The sequence below is a fragment of the Anguilla rostrata genome, chromosome 12 (genome assembly GCF_018555375.3).
Source record: "Anguilla rostrata isolate EN2019 chromosome 12, ASM1855537v3, whole genome shotgun sequence".
Classification (NCBI taxonomy): Eukaryota; Metazoa; Chordata; class Actinopteri; order Anguilliformes; family Anguillidae; genus Anguilla; species Anguilla rostrata.
Window position 1 is genome coordinate 17637902 of NC_057944.1, and position 17836 is coordinate 17655737.

The following is a 17836-nucleotide window of genomic DNA, read 5'->3' on the forward strand; positions in this document are numbered from 1 at the left end:
CAATGATTAAAAATTAAATTTCTTCAATTTTGGTCAGGCTAGCAGAGAATATGTTGGTTACCTGGTTGCTTGGGTCTGAATATGTTTCTGATTTTAAAGTGAAAACAAAAGGCAGCAGGGCTTGTGCCTCACCAGGACCAGAATTTCAGACCCCTGCCTGATAATATATTCTTTTCCTGAAGTCATACTTGTGCTTCATAGTCTCTCATCATTATCCATGAAATATGTCCAGCAGTTTACAAATATCTTAACAAAAGTTGCTTAATAGATTCATTTAACATGAATGACTAATGATTACAAACAGTGCTTCTGCTATAATCCTGTCTATTATTATCTAATGTGTAGTGAAATATTTTAAGTATTTTCTCATAACCTTTAGTTCTGCTGTATTGATCACCCACAATTATGTATTTAATGTAGATTACTTCTAAGGTTACAATCGTGAGCACGTGCTATAATTTGTAGGGTTGTAATTTTGAATATTCATGTTTGCGTTTAAAGTTTATAGTATTCTCCTTACAGATTTGAATGTTCTGTATTACAGTGTGTTCAGTATTTAGTGTTAGTTTTACTAACAATTTAATTTGCATTTGGTAGTGCATGAATTGTTTAAAAGTTCCAAGCATGCACTGTTAACAGTTTTCATTTTTCATCACCCTTTGTTCAATTTTGTTAAACATTGTTGAAAATCGTGGAAGATTCTCCACTACCTCCACACCGTCAACTTCACCACACCTGCGGGTGAGGCTACACACTTTGATGAGAATGGTGAACCACCAGCTGCTTATGACATCATTAACTGGCAAGTGGGATCACAGGGGATGGTGGAGTTTGTCAAGGTGGGAGAGTTTGATTCTGCGGATGGATCTCACAGCGAGCTTGACATCAATGTGACAAGAGTCGTCTGGGGCAGTGGCCAGAATGAGGTAAGGTGAACCGTGAATTTAGCATGCCATAAATTTAGCCAGGGAGGCTTCTGTATCATTTTTAGACTGGCCTACTCATCACTCACCTTTATAAAATTGGCTTTATTTATACTCAAGATTATTTTTATTTTTTTCATAAAGAAGGCATTGTCTGAGTCAGTTCTGAGGCATGACCTTGAGCTGCTGTTACCAGTGTAATCTTAAGCCATAAATGTTCCAGCATTTTTTTCTGTCGGCGCCATGTGTGAACAAAGCCCCATCGATTGTTCCTCCAATTTTAGTGAGGACCAAGGACCTAAAATCTTCCGCCATGACTCTAGTGTGAATAAAAGCAGCTACATTTCTGGATAAAGCATGCAAAAAATTGAAATGTTCTTTCGTGAGGCCTTTTGCTTCTCACAAAGTTTATTTAATTAATACTTTACTGAATCTTCCTTCTCAACAATTATAGCACAAATATGAGATATTCATTTTTGATTTATTTATTGATTTTGTGAAGGAAATATGAACATTTACTTGAAGAATGGAATACACACTGTTACTGTCATTGCTTGACATGGCTTTGTTGATTGCAAGAACACAGGTACAAAATTGTGTGCTATGTAATAGGCCTGCTTCTCATTGGTAAATATTTGTTTCCTGCTCTTCCAGCTTTAATTAGCTTTTTTATCCAATGTAGCAAACTAGGTGGAACTACATATGAATAGCAGATATAGATAGCCGTTTAGCTTGACCAACAGACTTACTTTCGTTGTATTTTAACGAAAGCTTCAACTGTGTATCTACGATTAGCTATTAGCCAATATAACTGAGCTATTTTGACTAATTACATTAGCATAATTTGTCTTAAGACTATCATTCTTCTACTGTGTTGTGTTGACAGGATTTACATTGATGCTAAAACTAATATTCAGCAAAATATCTGGCTGTTTCAAAGGCATACTATGCAGAACTTTTTTTATATTTATATTTTTATTTGGAAATATTATAAAATAACTAGGCTAATACATATATATGATGCACTGGCAGTCTCAGTCTTTACACTACACACTCAGCCAAATTCGTGCTCCATTTACCTGTATATGTAATTCTAAAATGTGTCCAGGACCTTTCTGAGCATGGCACTCTTTTCTGTGTGGGGAGGGGTGGGTGTGGCTACAGAGGCTGTGGCTTTGGATCAGATTCCAACAAAGTGTTTGTTGCTAGTCAGCAGCTGCAACAGCAGATGTTAAGAAGCCTAGATACAGCAAAGCTAAAAGACAAGCCGACAGGGCTTGTTTAAAAAAGCCTTGTTTAGAGTCAACCTTGGAATTACTTTTCTTTGGTGGCGCTGCCTGAAGTTCGCCAAGGGGATGAAAAGCGACAGGAAGCTGGTCTGTTTTCTGCCAGACCTTTAAGTAAAATTACTTTTAGCTAGTTACTCTACCATAAGTAGATAGATTTATGAGGTTGGGTAGCTTTTGTATATAAATCTGTTCTTCCATCGAGATGTAAATGGACTGCATTTATATATAGACATTTATATAGAGATGTCTCCCCCCTATGGGACATGCTGTTTATAGTTGCAACATATAATTCACTTGGTTATTCACCTGCATTTATTTCAATCAGGGAAATTAATTTGAACAGTTTTGAAAGGGCTACAGATAACTTCATGAAAAAATCATTCACTTTCCAAGTATGGACCTACTTTTGGTCTGCTAATGTTCCAGTCATGATTCCATGTTTATAACCCAATTCTAACAAAATGTCCAGGGGGTATTTCAGGAAGCAGGATTACTGAGTTAGCTGAATAGCTGTATGGAATAAAACCCAGAATTGTCAATGCATTGGTGAGACATTCTCAAGGAGTGATGGTGCATGTGTGTGATGTTGAGTACATATTTTTAGTGCATGGTACTCTGGAATGTAACACAGAGTTTGTTAATTGTTAAGAGGTCATTTTAATATGTCAGAATACAGGATGATGAAAAGTTAATTTTGAGGGCGTAAACTGATTTTTAGTGATGGCATGAAGTTAGAGGGATGCTCTGTATGCTGTCTTGGATGCATCCAGGTGCCTGTGTCCATCTGCAGCATGCCCTGTCCCCCAGGCACTCGAAAGGCTGTGCAGAAAGGAAAGCCCATCTGCTGCTTTGACTGCTTACCATGTGCAGAAGGGGAGATCACCAACACCACTGGTACTATTAATCATTCTCTCTTTTAACCATGATGATGAGCAAGCACCATCATTTTCAATGCTTGCACAAAACAGAGATGATATGATACTGAGAAGCGTTAAAGTCTCAACAAATCATTACAGCTGCAATTTTTATTTCACAAGGACAACTTTCAGACTGACCTGCTTATAGCCTGTTTGTTTCATATTGGGTGAACTGGGAGGCTAGTATGTCACACAGGCTGTCCCATGCCTGTCCATACTAATGCTTGTGACATGTAGCCAGGCAGGGGTGTACAGGGAAAATATCTGTGCTGACGACCTGGCAGCCTGGACTGGGTATCAGTGTGTCTTGCTGTTATTTAGTAGTCAAGGCAAAAAATGCATTTAAGGCATGTTCATTGTGCACAATACATGAGTGTTGTTTCATTTAATGTTCACAGCTTTGGTTAACGACTGGAGCCAAAATCACTTCATAGATTTTTAATATCCCTCAATATATGTGACCTAACGCAGCAAGAGAGAGAGAAGGCAGCCATAAACCTTCAAGCATTTGTACCCAGGGAAGTGGTATTGTTATATTTCAATGGGGAGAGTTGTCAACATGATTAGGTTAAAGGATAATGGGGGAGTCAAGCCAGGTTAATTGGACAAGTGGAAGAATGAAAAAGGATGACGTTTTAGAGCTAAATCGGAGGTTACACTTGTGATATACGTTTTTTCCATATTATTTTTAAATTATGGTTTAAACACTATCATAATCAAACATTCTCAAAAATGTGTTTTGCAAAAACACAACATTCACAGTCATATCTCCAGAAATATATACTGTTATTAAATGGTATCTCTTTTTGCAGCTCTGATTCTGTACTTTCACTTGAGATGAAAACATGAAAAAGGCTAATTTTGAGACTTGTATCCAAAGTATGTGTTTGGTCATGTATTTGTAAACTTCTCTGTTAATTGTGTTGGTGTTACCTTAGATGTTTGTTTGCATAATTTTTAAGGTTCAACAGAGTGCCAGAAGTGCCCAGATCGATTCTGGTCAAATGCTGCTCGAACAACCTGCATCCCAAAAGAGGTGGAGTTCCTGTCCTTCCAGGAGACCATGGGGATCATTCTTGCTGCTCTTTCAGTCTCTGGGGTGGTCCTCACTGGCTGTGTCATTACCACATTCTTTTTCCACCGGGACACGCCCCTTGTTAGGGCAAACAATGCAGAGCTGAGCTTCCTGCTGCTGCTGTCACTCTCTCTCTGCTTCCTGTGTGCACTGGCCTTCATCGGTCGCCCCGCCCCCTGGTCCTGTATGTTGCGCCACACGCTGTTCGGGATCAGCTTTGTGCTCTGCATTTCCTGTGTCCTCAGCAGGACGGTGGTGGTGCTGGTGGCCTTCCGTGCCTCAGTCCCTGGCAGCAACATCATGCGGTACTTTGGCCCGGTGCAGCAGAGACTGGCCATCTCCCTCTGCACCTCTGTCCAGGTGCTCATCTGTGTGCTGTGGCTGGTTCTGTCACCACCCATCCCAGCTGAGGTACAGGGGCGGAGTGCCAGGATCATCCTCGAGTGTGATGTGGGCTCAGGGGCTGGATTTGCCTGTGTCCTGGGCTACATCGGCCTGCTGGCAGCCACCTGCTTCCTGCTGGCCTTTTTAGCCAGGAAGCTCCCAGACAACTTCAATGAAGCCAAGTTCATCACCTTCAGCATGCTCATCTTCTGCGCTGTCTGGATCACCTTTGTCCCAGCCTATGTCAGCTCCCCAGGAAAATATACGGTTGCTGTGGAGATATTCGCAATCCTGGCCTCAAGCTATGGACTCCTTCTCTGCATCTTTGCTCCCAAGTGTTATATAATCCTACTGAGACCAGACAGGAATACTAAGAAGAAGATGATGGCCAAATAAAAATCATAAAACATAATTACATTTAAATGCATGATGGCATATTTATCTGGCTTTGTTTAGTTGTTGGATCACTAGACCAGTCAACTTCCAGAGCTGAAGCTGCAAGACATTTAAAATCCCAATATTAACTAAATGCAGAAAATTAATGTGTCACCACTTTGTTATACAATTGAATCTGTTCTCTATCTTCTTTGTTCTAGCTTTCTCTACACACATAGTTGTCTTGTAAACAAAAAATGTGAAATCATTAAACCATAAAACATTGAAATATTAAAATAAGAAATGTGAAATTGTCAATACTATATCATGCAATAAATTACAAAAGATTCCAGGAAGTAACTTATAAAAATAAAACATCTTTCCAAAGCAAAAAAACAATTCATTTTTGTCACATTTCTTTTCCTGGTCATTCTACCATCACAGAACAGAAAGAGCAGAGGGCAAAATTTGCTTCATGTGGGAGCCCTTCTCACCTGAGCAGCATTGTGATTCCACCCCACAGATTTAAATTCAGTCACCATCACATCTCTCAGTCCCTCTCTGAGATTCACATTTGCATTGCTTAATAGACTTTTATTAGTAGAGTTTCCACTCTGCAGGCTCCAGACATTAAGTGTGAGTTATCAAAAGCCCTGGGCATTGTCCATTGGCCTTGTGGGCCTTCATCATTTTATCAGCCCTGTAGGATTGTGCAGTCCTTGTAGACTCTGTGTTTGTAAACCCCACTCACACCTCCTTTGTCCTCAACCCCACCCACACCTCTGTTGAGGACACACCCTCAAGCACTACAAGCAAAATATCAAGCAAAGAGGTGAGGTGAAATATTGAAAATAGCATTTTTGGCAACATGAATGATTCCATATAGATATAGATATTCCATATGGAGTAAAACTCCAAAATCTGGAACATGGACTCAAAAAGAGATGTTCTTGGTTTTATTCCACACAGTTATTCAGTTAACTCAGCAACCCTGCTTCCTGAAATACTCCCTGGACATTTAGTTAGAATTGGGATATAAACATGGAATCGCGAGTGGAATAAATAGCATTAGCAGGCCATATGTCTATGATAGCTAGCTAATAGTTTGTTAAGTATATGACTTTTTCATGAAATTGTCTGTAGCCTTTTCAAAGTTAGTAGCTTCGTTAGTGAAGTTGGCTACATGTAACGTTAGCTAAAGAGTATGCATGCTGTATCTAATTCATTTGGGTGGGGGGGGGGACAGAATTCAATACAAAAGCTACCCAACCGTGGGCATCTAGCATATGGTAGGCTAACCAGCTAAAAGTATCGTTACTTACAGGTCTACCAGAAAACAGGCCAACTCCCTGTTGCTTTTCATCCCCTTGGAGAAATTCAGCTGATGCCACTGAAGAAAAGTAATTCCAAGGCTGACTTTTTAAGCCTTGTCTTTTGCTTGGCTACGTAGGCTTCTAAGCACCAGCCATAGCAGCAAACACTTTGTTGGAATCTGATCCCAAGCCACAGGCTCTGCAGCGACACCCACCCCTCCCCACACAGAAAAAAGTGCCACACCCACAAAAGTCCCAAACACATTTTACAGGAAAAAGGAGCACAAATTTCACTAAAGTGTATAAAGACTTAGATTGCCAGTGCATCATATATATGCCTTAGCATAGTTATTTTATAATATTTTTGTTACACGCCGCGACACACCCCTTTGGTGTACAAAAGAGATGGACACAGGAAGATGCGAGAATTCTGTACTATTCTATTTATTTTAAAAGAGCGCGGGAGAGAAAGGTCATTACATTCTCACGCGGTCATTACAAAATTAAATAAAACAGCTTTGCCTTTCACCCTTACAGGATCCGGGTAAAAATAATAAACCGACAAAACAGACTAAAATAACAAAGACAAAAATAACCAAAATTAACAACAACATAACTTTTCAGATTTTTCCTTGTTGGTAACTTCCTCTCTCTCTCAGGTTGTGAATCCCTCAGTCAAAGACGCCTACTAGGAAGAAAGCACACTTTAAATACATTGACTAATTACTGAAGAACTCCAGGTCTGTGTGCCTACTTAACCAGTAGGCATGGTGCTCTGATTGCCCTGAACCTCTCCCACAAACCTAGCCCTGCCAGAAGTTTCAAATAAAAAATCCTGCATAGTATGCCTTTTGTTTTATTTTCTGTTTATTTCCCACAACCTTTACTATAATTTCTGCGTGAAAGAGAAAAAATTAGATCATCTCATCTTTTTCATGATTTTAACTGGACAGTGTAATTGTGCAGCATTGATTGGTCAGTGCTTTTGCATTGTTGAAAGGGCCATGTGAGTTTCACAGTTTTGATGAAGCAGTGCTGTTGTTATAGTGTTGATGAAACCATACAACTGTCACAGTGTTGATGAAATGGTGTCATTATCAATGGTGTTGGAGGAATTTCAAATTACGCTCATGACTTCCCATTAGTCACCCACACCTGCTGTAACATGCCATTCAGTGAAGGACCATCAGAAACTGGACTCCTGTGTTCCAGAGAAAGACACACAGACAACAGAACTTAGAGAAATAATCTAGGACACAGGAGAGTGGTCCAGGGGAGATTTTAGGCATTTGGAGAAAAGTGTGTGCTTGTAAATCTCAATTCTCGTCTGTATAAGGGCATGTGTTTCCATGTGTATATGTTTAGCATGTAATGGTGTGTCTTTTATTGTGTAAGAGCGGATATGTGTCCCTGTGAACATGTGCCTCTCAGTGTGTACGTGTGTATGTATGTGTGTGTGTGTGTGTATGTGTTTGACAGTGTATATGGATGTGTGTGCAAGTCTCAGTGTGTACAGGTGTTTGTGTCTGACAGTATATGTCTCAGCCTGTCAGGGTGTGTGTGTTTGTGAAAGTCTCAGAATAAAAGGATATGTGTACATGTAAGAGTGTATGTATGTCCCAGGTGGGACAGGGCTTAGCTGGAAAGGGTGCAGGGCCCATTCTCAACATTTGTCTAGAACCAGTCCCTCCAGATGGGTCTCTCTATCCCCCCTCCATTGAGTAGCCATGTGGGAGCTGCACCGCTGCCTGCAATCTGCCCACTGTACTCACGCCAAGAGCGATGATTTATCATGGGGCACACACACACACAAACAAACACACACACACACACACACACACGCACACATTCTCTTACCTTCAGGTGTACACCAAAACACCAATTTTATTTAGAGCTCCATTGTTGCATGCTACCTAATCCATTTAAGTCCAACTCAACTGAACCGTTAATATGACTGTGACATTCTGGGTTTGTTTTTTTATCACATCACTCTTCCAGTTACTTTAATGCACCATCCTGTCCATGACTCAGACACTTAAAGAAAAAATTTTGTAAGAAAATGAAGTGGAGACATGAGACATGCTGTGGAAAACCATGTGTTGAAGACAAACAGCACTCAGAGCACATTAGAGAGGGAGTGTCAGTACCAGACTCCAGGGTCTTCTAAAATAATTACCTCCAGATAAAAAACAAGATGGTTTAGTTTTTTCCCTTTGGGTCGAGGCCCCAACCATTACCTGGGCTCCATCAGGGTTTACACAATTATTGCACTTGCATTACCTGCTTTTTTACTTTGTTTTTTTTTCCCCCCCCGCAGTGCGTAGACTGAGCCCTACATAAGGAAGCCTCCCTTTGTGTCAGTGAGAGAACTCAGAACCTTCTCCCCCATATATCTGTCCCTCCTAACTCTGCTGAAAGAGATGGGTGTTTACACCTGGTTATGGCTGTGGGTGTCGATGGACGTTGGAGTAATATGTGGGTTTGCAGAGTCCACCTGTAGGCTTCAGGAGACTCTGAACTCTCAGAGTGTATATAAGGAGGGTGATGTGATCATTGGAGCAGTGTTCCCTATTCATTTACAGCCACCTGAGCCCAACCAGGACTTCACACAACGAGCAGCACCTTTTCGGTGTCAGAGGTACGTGCATGAGTCTTTACCTGTGACTATCTTCCTATAGTGACTGAATACCTATCTCTTTCTGTGAATATCTCCTTGTATATACCTGTGAATACCTTATTTATATACAGTGTGTGAAAGTGATTGTTTCTGCATGCCTGTGTAATACATTCACATCTACTTGGGCTTATTTGGGAATAATGGCAGCATTTTTCAGTAAATATCAATGTCTAGCTTTCTAGTGCTGTCTTTCATTCACCCAATTCTTTCTCATTTCTCTCTCTCTCTTGCTGTCAGTTTTTATTTGCGTGCATACCGTTGGCTGCAGGCTATGATCTTTACAGTGGAAGAGATAAACAGAAACCCCCAGCTGCTGCCCAATCTCACCCTGGGGTATGCCCTGGCTGACACTTGTCTCGCAGAGAGAACAATATTAGGCGCTGCGTTGGGGCTGGTAACCGGGAAGGACCCTGTCGTTACGAGTTCCAGGTGCGGCCGCACTCCCAAGGTGCCTGTCATCCTCGGTGATGCCCGCTCTTCAGGATCCGCCGTGATTGCTAGCTCACTGGGAGTCTTCGGAATCCCCTTGGTGCGGAAAGGAACGGCGCCGCAGCAAATCAGTGATCATTAAAGAAAACCATTATGTCTCCTATTCTTCCTAATGCCCAAGTGTACTCAGAAAGAGTGGTTAAAGAGGGAAATATTGTGAAATACAACTCTCCTGTGTTATTAAAAAAATAAATATTGTATGATGCTGTGCTTGTTTTCTGTTTCTTGTTTTCTGATAAATTGGATGTGTCAGAAGCATTAAGCTGACAGGCTGATGTGTGATCTTTGTGCTTCCCCAGGTGAGCTATGCTGCAACATGTGCTTGCCTTGGAGATCGCCAAAAGTACCCAACATTTTTGCGAATTGTACCAAGTGACGCCTTTAAGGCTCGGGCCATTGCACGCATGCTGCGCCTCTTTGGCTGGACCTGGGTGGGGGTGCTGATGGGAGATGATGACTACGGCAGGTCTGGAATCCAGCATCTGATGGATGAGTTGAAGAACTCTGAGGTGTGTGTGGCCTTTTCTGAGGTCATCCCCAAGGTCAACTTGGAGAAAAGTATCCCGCGCATTGTGGAGACACTCAGGCATTCCACAGCAAAAATCATCATCACTTTTGCCATTTCCACAGACATGAATGCCCTGCTTATGGAGGTAGTGAGACAGAACATCAGTGACAAGCAGTGGATTGCCTCAGAGTTATGGAGTACCTCAAATATCAATTCATCTCCAGAAATCCTGTCCATACTGCATGGCACTATTGCATTTGTCTTGCACAAGGGAAACATTAGAGGTCTCAGGTCTTTTCTCACAGGGGTGCGGCCCAAATATTTGCCCTCTGACCCCTTCGTGCAGGAATTCTGGGAGACAATGTTCGGATGCTCTTTTAAAAATGACCCCACCCTTTCTCTGTCAGCAAGGCCCCAATGCACAGGGTCTGAGAACTTGGACAATGTTGAGAACATTTATACTGACGTCTCTCAGTTGAGGATCACTTACAATCTGTACAAGGTTGTCTATGCCATCGCACATACCATTCAGAACATGTTGTCCTGCCAACCAGGAGATGGCCCCTTTGAAAATGGGGGGTGTCCAGATGTCACCAACCTCCAGCCCTGGCAGGTAAGAGTAAGCTCCAAAACATACAATGTATCAGAATTCGATAACACATTGGCCAAAACGATATAATAATGTCTATTTATGGCTTGTGAATAAGGAATGTGTTAAAAGTATACTCACTGTTTGTTAATCATTACTTTCCCAAAAACTTACAATTACGAATAAATGTTACATTTATTAGTGTATCTATAAGCAGTTGAAAATAATTCATAGATACTTCATGCATTTAACAGTCCATATTAATATTATCTGTGGATAAAAAATACAATACATGTTTTTTCCCAACATGAGTTTATACATTTATGAACACTCTACATGGTGTATAAAGGCTTTTTAGTAGTTTTTGAATAACATGCATGCCATAATTTATTGACATTTCTTTCCAGTTTGACATAGGTTTTGCTGCCAGTTCATGAAGGAAAATTACTTAGAGTGTTACTATTCTTGGTTTAAAACAATACAACTGTCTATTTTACTGTCCTAATAAATTGGTGTATTACTCAGTTTCTATGTTCATAAAATGTGCAAATAATTTCTGATTCTCTTGTGTTTGTTTGTGTGTGTGCTTGTGTTCATCTCTGTGTGTACGTGTGACATGCATATTAATATGCCTTATAGTATATGCTCTTCCTGAACTGATGCTTGATTTTCACAGTGTCTCATCAATCTATCTACAAAATAATTCCAGCTGTTCAAAGATATCTTAAATTATGCTGCTTTCTATATATATTCAACACTATTGACTAATAATTACAAATACTACTTATGCTATTAACATTATTGATTTTCTGTTAATATACATTATTGCATTTTTTAAAGTATTTTTCATCACATTTATTCTTTGGTTTTATTTCTAAGGCTGTAAACATTTGTGTTTATAGTTTTTAGTATCCTCTTCACAGACTTCAATGTTCAGTATTACAAAGTGTTCAGTATTTAGCTAGTTCAGTGTTAGCTTTTTATGTAGTTTAAATTTCATTGTACAGTCTACAGCTTTAAGTTTTCAATTTATAGTGTCAAGCATTTATTTTAAATTTAAGTTTTAATTTTTCATCACCCCATGTTCAGTTTTGTAAAATAATTATTGAAACCTGTTGTTCTCTATCCTTGAAGATTCTCCACTACCTCCGCACTGTCAACTTCACCACACCTGCGGGTGAGGCTACACATTTTGATGAAAATGGTGAACCACCGGCTGCTTATGACATCATTAACTGGCAAGTGGGGGCACAGGGGACGGTGGAGTTTGTCACGGTGGGACAGTTTGACTCTGTGGACAGATTTAACAGCAAGTTTGACATCGATGAGAAAAGTGTCATTTGGGGCGGTGGCCAGAATGAGGTAAATGCAAACCGTGAATTTAGCATGCCATAAATTTAGACTGGGAGCCTTCTGAATAAGTTTTGGACTGGCTTACTCATAATTCACTTTCTAAATCTGGACTAGATTCTTAGCATTTTCCCACTCATTCCCAGATGCTTTTGAACCAATTTTGTGGATTTTCACTGCATTGGTGCAATGTTACTAAGAAATGATGGGGCAGGCAACTTTTAAATACATGGTACACTGAAATAAAATACCGAGTATGTGAAGCATCAAGAGGTCATTTTGTGCACGCAAGAATACAGTATGTTAGAATGTCCTGTGATGGTATAAGATGCCTTTGAGTGATGCATGGAGTTAGAGTGATGCTCTGTTTGTTGTCTTGGATGCATACAGGTGCCTGTGTCCGTCTGCAGCATGTCCTGTCCCCCAGGCACTCGGAAGGCTGTGCAGAAAGGAAAGCCCATCTGCTGCTTTGACTGCTTACCATGTGTAGAAGGGGAGATCAGCAACACCACTGGTACTATTAACCATTCCCTATTTTTACCATGATGAAGAGCAAGCACCCTAATTTTCACCTGCACAAACCAAAGATGATATGATACTGAGAAGCTTTAAGGTCTCAACAAAGGTTTATGGTTGCAATTTCTATTTAACAAGGGCGGTGTCACACGTCAGCATGACACTCCTGGGAGGGAGATGCGGGAGTTCCGGGAAACACTGTTGGTTGCCACATGGAGAGAGAGAGAGCACACCAACACAAAATAAAATAAACAAACATTGTCACCCTTCCCCTTCACAGGTTTGAGGCAAAAACAATAAACTAAGACAACAAGCTGAAATAATAATGACAAAACAAAGTACAACGGCACATCCACTTTCCAGTGGCGATTTTGTGCTCTGTTAAATATGTAAAAAAAACCAAACAAAGAAATTAAATAAAGAACTGCACTCTCAGTGTGAGCTCCCGGGCTCACTGTGCAGAGCAACAGACCTTTAAGCACCTGGGCTGATTAGTTAACGCAACCGAGGTGCGTGTGCTCTCTCCACCAGCTGGCATGACTGAGACCAATCCGCTTCTTCGGTGGACCGAATGCCGGCTTTCAGACTGACCAGATTACAGTCTGTTTTTTTCATACTGGGTGAACTGGCTGTCCCATGCCTGTTCATACAGGTGCTTGTGACAAGTAGCCAGGCAGGAGTGTGCAGGGAAAATATCTGTGCTGATGACCTGTCAGCCTGGAGTGGGTTATCTGTGTATCTTGCTGTTATGTAGTACACCTCAATAAATTTATGAAAAGCATGTTTCATTGTGCTCAAATTACCATGGTTTTCTTTTTCTGTTTATTGCTCTCTATTTCAGTTAATGGCTGGAATAAATCCAAATTTAATTCCACTGTGCAGACATTTCCACTGTATCAATTTTTGTTTAATTCTCACTGTTTTGGTGAATACCTGAAGCCAAAATTTTATTGACCTTTTTTTTTCTGATGTCTCCTAATATATGTGATTACAAACTTCCTTGTGCATTTTGTTGGTCTTACCTTAGATGTTTGTTTGCATAATTTTTAAGGTTCAACAGAGTGCCTGAAGTGCCCAGATCGATTCTGGTCGAATGCTGCTCGAACAACCTGCATTCCAAAAGATGTGGAGTTCCTGTCCTTCCAGGAGACCATGGGGATCATTCTTTCTGCTCTTTCAGTCTCTGGGGTGGTCCTCACAGGCTGCGTCATTACCACATTCTTTTTCCACCAGGACACACCTCTCGTTAGGGCAAACAATGCAGAGTTGAGCTTCCTGCTGCTGCTGTCACTCTCTCTCTGCTTCCTGTGTGCACTGGCCTTTATTGGTCGCCCCTCTCTCTGGTCCTGTATGTTGCGTCACACACTGTTTGGGATCAGTTTTGTGCTCTGCATTTCCTGTGTCCTCAGCAGGACGGTGGTGGTGCTGGTGGCCTTCCGTGCCTCAGTCCCTGGCAGCAACATCATGCGGTACTTTGGCCCGGTGCAGCAGAGACTGGCCATCTCCCTCTGCACCTCTGTCCAGGTGCTCATCTGTGTGCTGTGGCTGGTTTTCTCACCGCCCATCCCAGCCGAGATACAGGGGCGGAGTCCCAGGATCGTCCTCGAGTGTGATGTGGGCTCAGTGGCTGGATTTGCCTGTGTCCTGGGCTACATCGGCCTGCTGGCGGCCATCTGCTTCCTGCTGGCCTTTTTAGCCAGGAAGCTCCCTGACAACTTCAATGAAGCTAAGTTCATCACCTTCAGCATGCTCATCTTCTGTGCTGTCTGGATCACCTTTGTCCCAGCCTATGTCAGCTCCCCGGGGAAATACACAGTTGCTGTGGAGATATTCGCCATCCTGGCCTCCAGCTATGGACTTCTCCTCTGCATCTTTGCTCCCAAGTGTTATATAATCCTACTGAGACCTGAAAAAAATACCAAGAAGATGATGATGGCCAAATAAAAGTCATAACATGTAATTACATTAATGTGTCTGAGAAACCATCAAGAGATGGCTAGAATATTTATCTGGCTTTGTTTAGATGTTGGATCACTTGACCAGTCAACTTTCAGAGCTGAAGCTGCAAGACATTTTACATCATCATATTAACTAAATTCAGAAAATGAATGTGTCACCACTTTGTAATACATTTGAATCTGTTCTCTATCTTCTTTGTTCTAGTTTTTCTTTACACACATAGTTGTCTTATAAACAAAAGATGTGAATTCATTAAACTATATAACATTCAAATATTAAAATAAGAAATGTAAAATATTCAATAATATGTCATCCAATAAATTAAAATGATTCCAGGAACTAAAATTATATAAATAAAACATCTTTCTAAAGCAAAACAACAATTCATCTTTGTCACATTTCTTCTCCTTGTCATTCTACCATCACAGAACAGAAAGAGCAGAGGGCAAACTTTGCTTTGTGTGGGAACCCCTCTCATCTGAGCAGCATTGTGATTCCACCCCAACATTTAAATTCAGTCACCATCACATCTCTCAGTCCCTCTCTGAGATTCACATTTGCATTGCTTAATAGACTTTTCTTTATAGAATTTCCACGCTGCAGGCTCCAGACAGAAGTGTGAGTTTGTCCAGTGGCCTTGTGGGTCTTCATCATAGTATCAGCCCTAGAAGGGAAACAGTCACCACTGAGGGAGACATCCAGTACAGCGCTGCTACTTCAGGCTGCTGAGTGACTCTCCCCTAATGCTACCCTGAAACTGTACCTGCACCACCCTTGGACCCCACAGAGCTCTGAGGAGAGTTGTAATAGACAGTGCACATGTACCTATAGCTTCTTTAATTCATTTTTGAACTGAGTAACAATTGAGGGCTAAATATAGCAAATATTCAGTATAATTAAGATTGTAAATGCAAATGCCACACGTGAAATCAATTCTACACCTTTTATCTGCATACTTGTAAATGAAATAATGAGGGAATAACACACACCTGGCCATGGAACAGCTATGCAGCCAATTGTCCAATTACATTTGGTCCATTAAAAAGGGGGGGCCACATATAAAAATTGCTGTAATTCCTACACCGTTCACCTGATTTGGATGTAAATACCTGCAAATTAATGCGGAAGGTCTGCACTTTGAGCTCATATTCATTATTTAATTAAACTCCAATATGCTGTGGTAGACAGCTAAAATAACGATAACTTTGTCAATGTCCAAATATTTATGGACCTGAGTATGTGTGTATATATATATATATATATATATATATATATAGCTCCAAGCGACAGCAGAGTTGTCAGGAGCTAAGCACCAAGGGTAGGGTGTACTGCACAGCATTGAGTGTTATTCATGTCTTTCTCACATTTATGAAAAATAAACAGAATTCCGCAACAATTTATTGCCTTCATATCACCGGTATGTTGCTAAGGAGCACTGCATGCTGCAATGGGAGAGGAAGACTCAAACTCAAAACCCTCCCAAATCTTGAACATGGACTGAAAAAGAGCTGTTCTGCGTTTTACTCCACACAGTTATCCAGCTAACTCAGTAATCCTGCCTCCTGAAATACCCCCTGGACAATCAGTTAGTATTGGGATATAAACACGGAATCGTGAGTGGAATAAGTTATCAGGCCATATGTCTAGATAGCTAGCTAATATACTTGTTAAGTGAATAACTTCTTCATGAAGTTGTCTGTAGCCTTTTCAAAGTTGTTAGCAGCTTTTTTAGTGAAGTTTGCTACATGTAATTTTAGCTAGATAGTATGTATGCTGTATCTAATTAATCTATCCACGTAAGGTAGACTAACTAGCTAAAAGTAACGTCACTTACAGGTCTTACAGAACAGGCCAACTCCGCCTAGCTTTTCATCCCCTTGGTGAACTTCAGCTGACGCCACCAAAGAAAATGAATTCCAAGGCTGACTCTAGTTTTTGAGCCCTTTTGGCTTGTCTTTTTGCTTCGCTGTATCTAGGCTTATAAGCATCTGCTTACTACCAACAACCACTTCATTGGAATCTGATCCCAAGGCGCAAGCTCTGTAGCCACGCCCACCCCTCCCCTCACAGAAAAGAGCGCCATGCCCAGAAAAGTCCCAAATACATTTTAGGATAACAAATACAGGAAAAAGGAGCATGAATTTGGCTAAAAAGACTGAGATTTCTAGTGCATCATGGATATGTCTTAGCATAGTTATTTTATAATATTTTCAAATACAAAATCCTGCCTTTAATGGTATGTTATCTGCTTTTTTTATTTGTGATATATTTACACAGACACTGTCCCAATGGAACACAGGGTCTTGTTTATTTTCCCCAACTCTTTCTATAATTGCTTCATAAAAAAAGATTAAAAACAATTAGCTCAGCTCATCTTTTTCATGGTTTTAACTGGACAGTGCCATTGTGCAGTGTTGATTAGTCAAGTAACGGAATACAGCGTACATAACTAGAGCGTGTGGAACTAGCGTTGGCTCAACCACCACTGCAATCGACTTCCTGCACCGCGATAAGCGCGTGTGTGCAACATGAAATTCCAACACACTACACCTGTGTTCCAGAAAAAGACAGACACAGACAACAGAACTGAGAGAAATAGTCCGGGACACAGGAGAGTGGTCCTGGGGAAATTTTAAGCATTTGGAGAACGATACGATACGATACGAGAACAGTGTGTGCGAGTAAAGCTCAATGCTTGTCTGTATAAGGACATGTGTTTCCATGTGCATATGTTTAGCGTATAATGGTGTGTCTTTTAAGGGCGGATGTGTGTCCCTGTGTACATGTGCCTCTCAATGTGTACGTATGTGTGTGTTTGACTCAGTGGATAAGGATGTCCAATTATGTCTGAGTGCGTAAGGGTGTCAGTTGTTGTCAGTGTATAAGGATGTGTGTGCAAGTCTCAGTGTGTACAGGTGTTTGTATAAGACTCAGTGTCTGACAGTATATGTCTCAGCCTGTCAGGGTGTGTGTGTTTGTGTGTATCTCAGAGAGTATGGATATGTGTTCATGTAAGAGTGTATGTATGTCCCAGGTGGGACAGGGCTCAGCTGGAAGGGGTCCAGGGCCCATTCTCAACATTTGTCTAGAACCAGTCCCTCCAGATGGGTCTCTCTCTCCCCTCTCCATTGAGTAGCCATGTGGGAGCTGCACCGCTGCCTGCAATCTGCCCACTGTACTCAGACTAAGAGCGATGGTGTATCATGGGGCACACACACACACACACAACACACACACACACACACGCACACACACGCGCACACACAAACAAACACACACACACACATTTTGCCTTCAGGTATACACCTTTACATCAAAACACCAATTTTAGTGAACCTAATCCATTTAAGTTAAACCCAACTGAACAGTTAATATGTCTGTAACACTCATTTTTCTGGGTTTGTTTTCATGACATCCCTCTTCCAGTTACTGGACTTCACCATCCTATCCATGACTCAGACACTTAAAGAGG

General features: G+C 41.1%; 2 protein-coding genes across 2 annotated transcripts; both read left to right on the forward strand.

Annotated features, from left to right (window-relative positions):
• Positions 1 to 247: 247 nt before the first annotated feature.
• Positions 248 to 5339, forward strand: LOC135236491 (vomeronasal type-2 receptor 26-like). The gene is made up of 3 exons (XM_064302916.1): positions 248 to 926; positions 2983 to 3106; positions 4092 to 5339. The coding sequence occupies exons 1-3, from the start codon at positions 822 to 824 to the stop codon at positions 4982 to 4984; spliced, it is 1122 nt and encodes a 373-aa protein (XP_064158986.1). The 5' UTR covers positions 248 to 821; the 3' UTR covers positions 4985 to 5339.
• Positions 5340 to 8435: 3096 nt separating this feature from the next.
• LOC135236492 (extracellular calcium-sensing receptor-like) lies at positions 8436 to 14728 on the forward strand. Its single transcript, XM_064302917.1, has 6 exons — positions 8436 to 8914; positions 9191 to 9482; positions 9742 to 10563; positions 11674 to 11901; positions 12280 to 12403; positions 13457 to 14728. The coding sequence occupies exons 1-6, from the start codon at positions 8697 to 8699 to the stop codon at positions 14347 to 14349; spliced, it is 2577 nt and encodes an 858-aa protein (XP_064158987.1). The 5' UTR covers positions 8436 to 8696; the 3' UTR covers positions 14350 to 14728.
• Positions 14729 to 17836: the final 3108 nt, after the last annotated feature.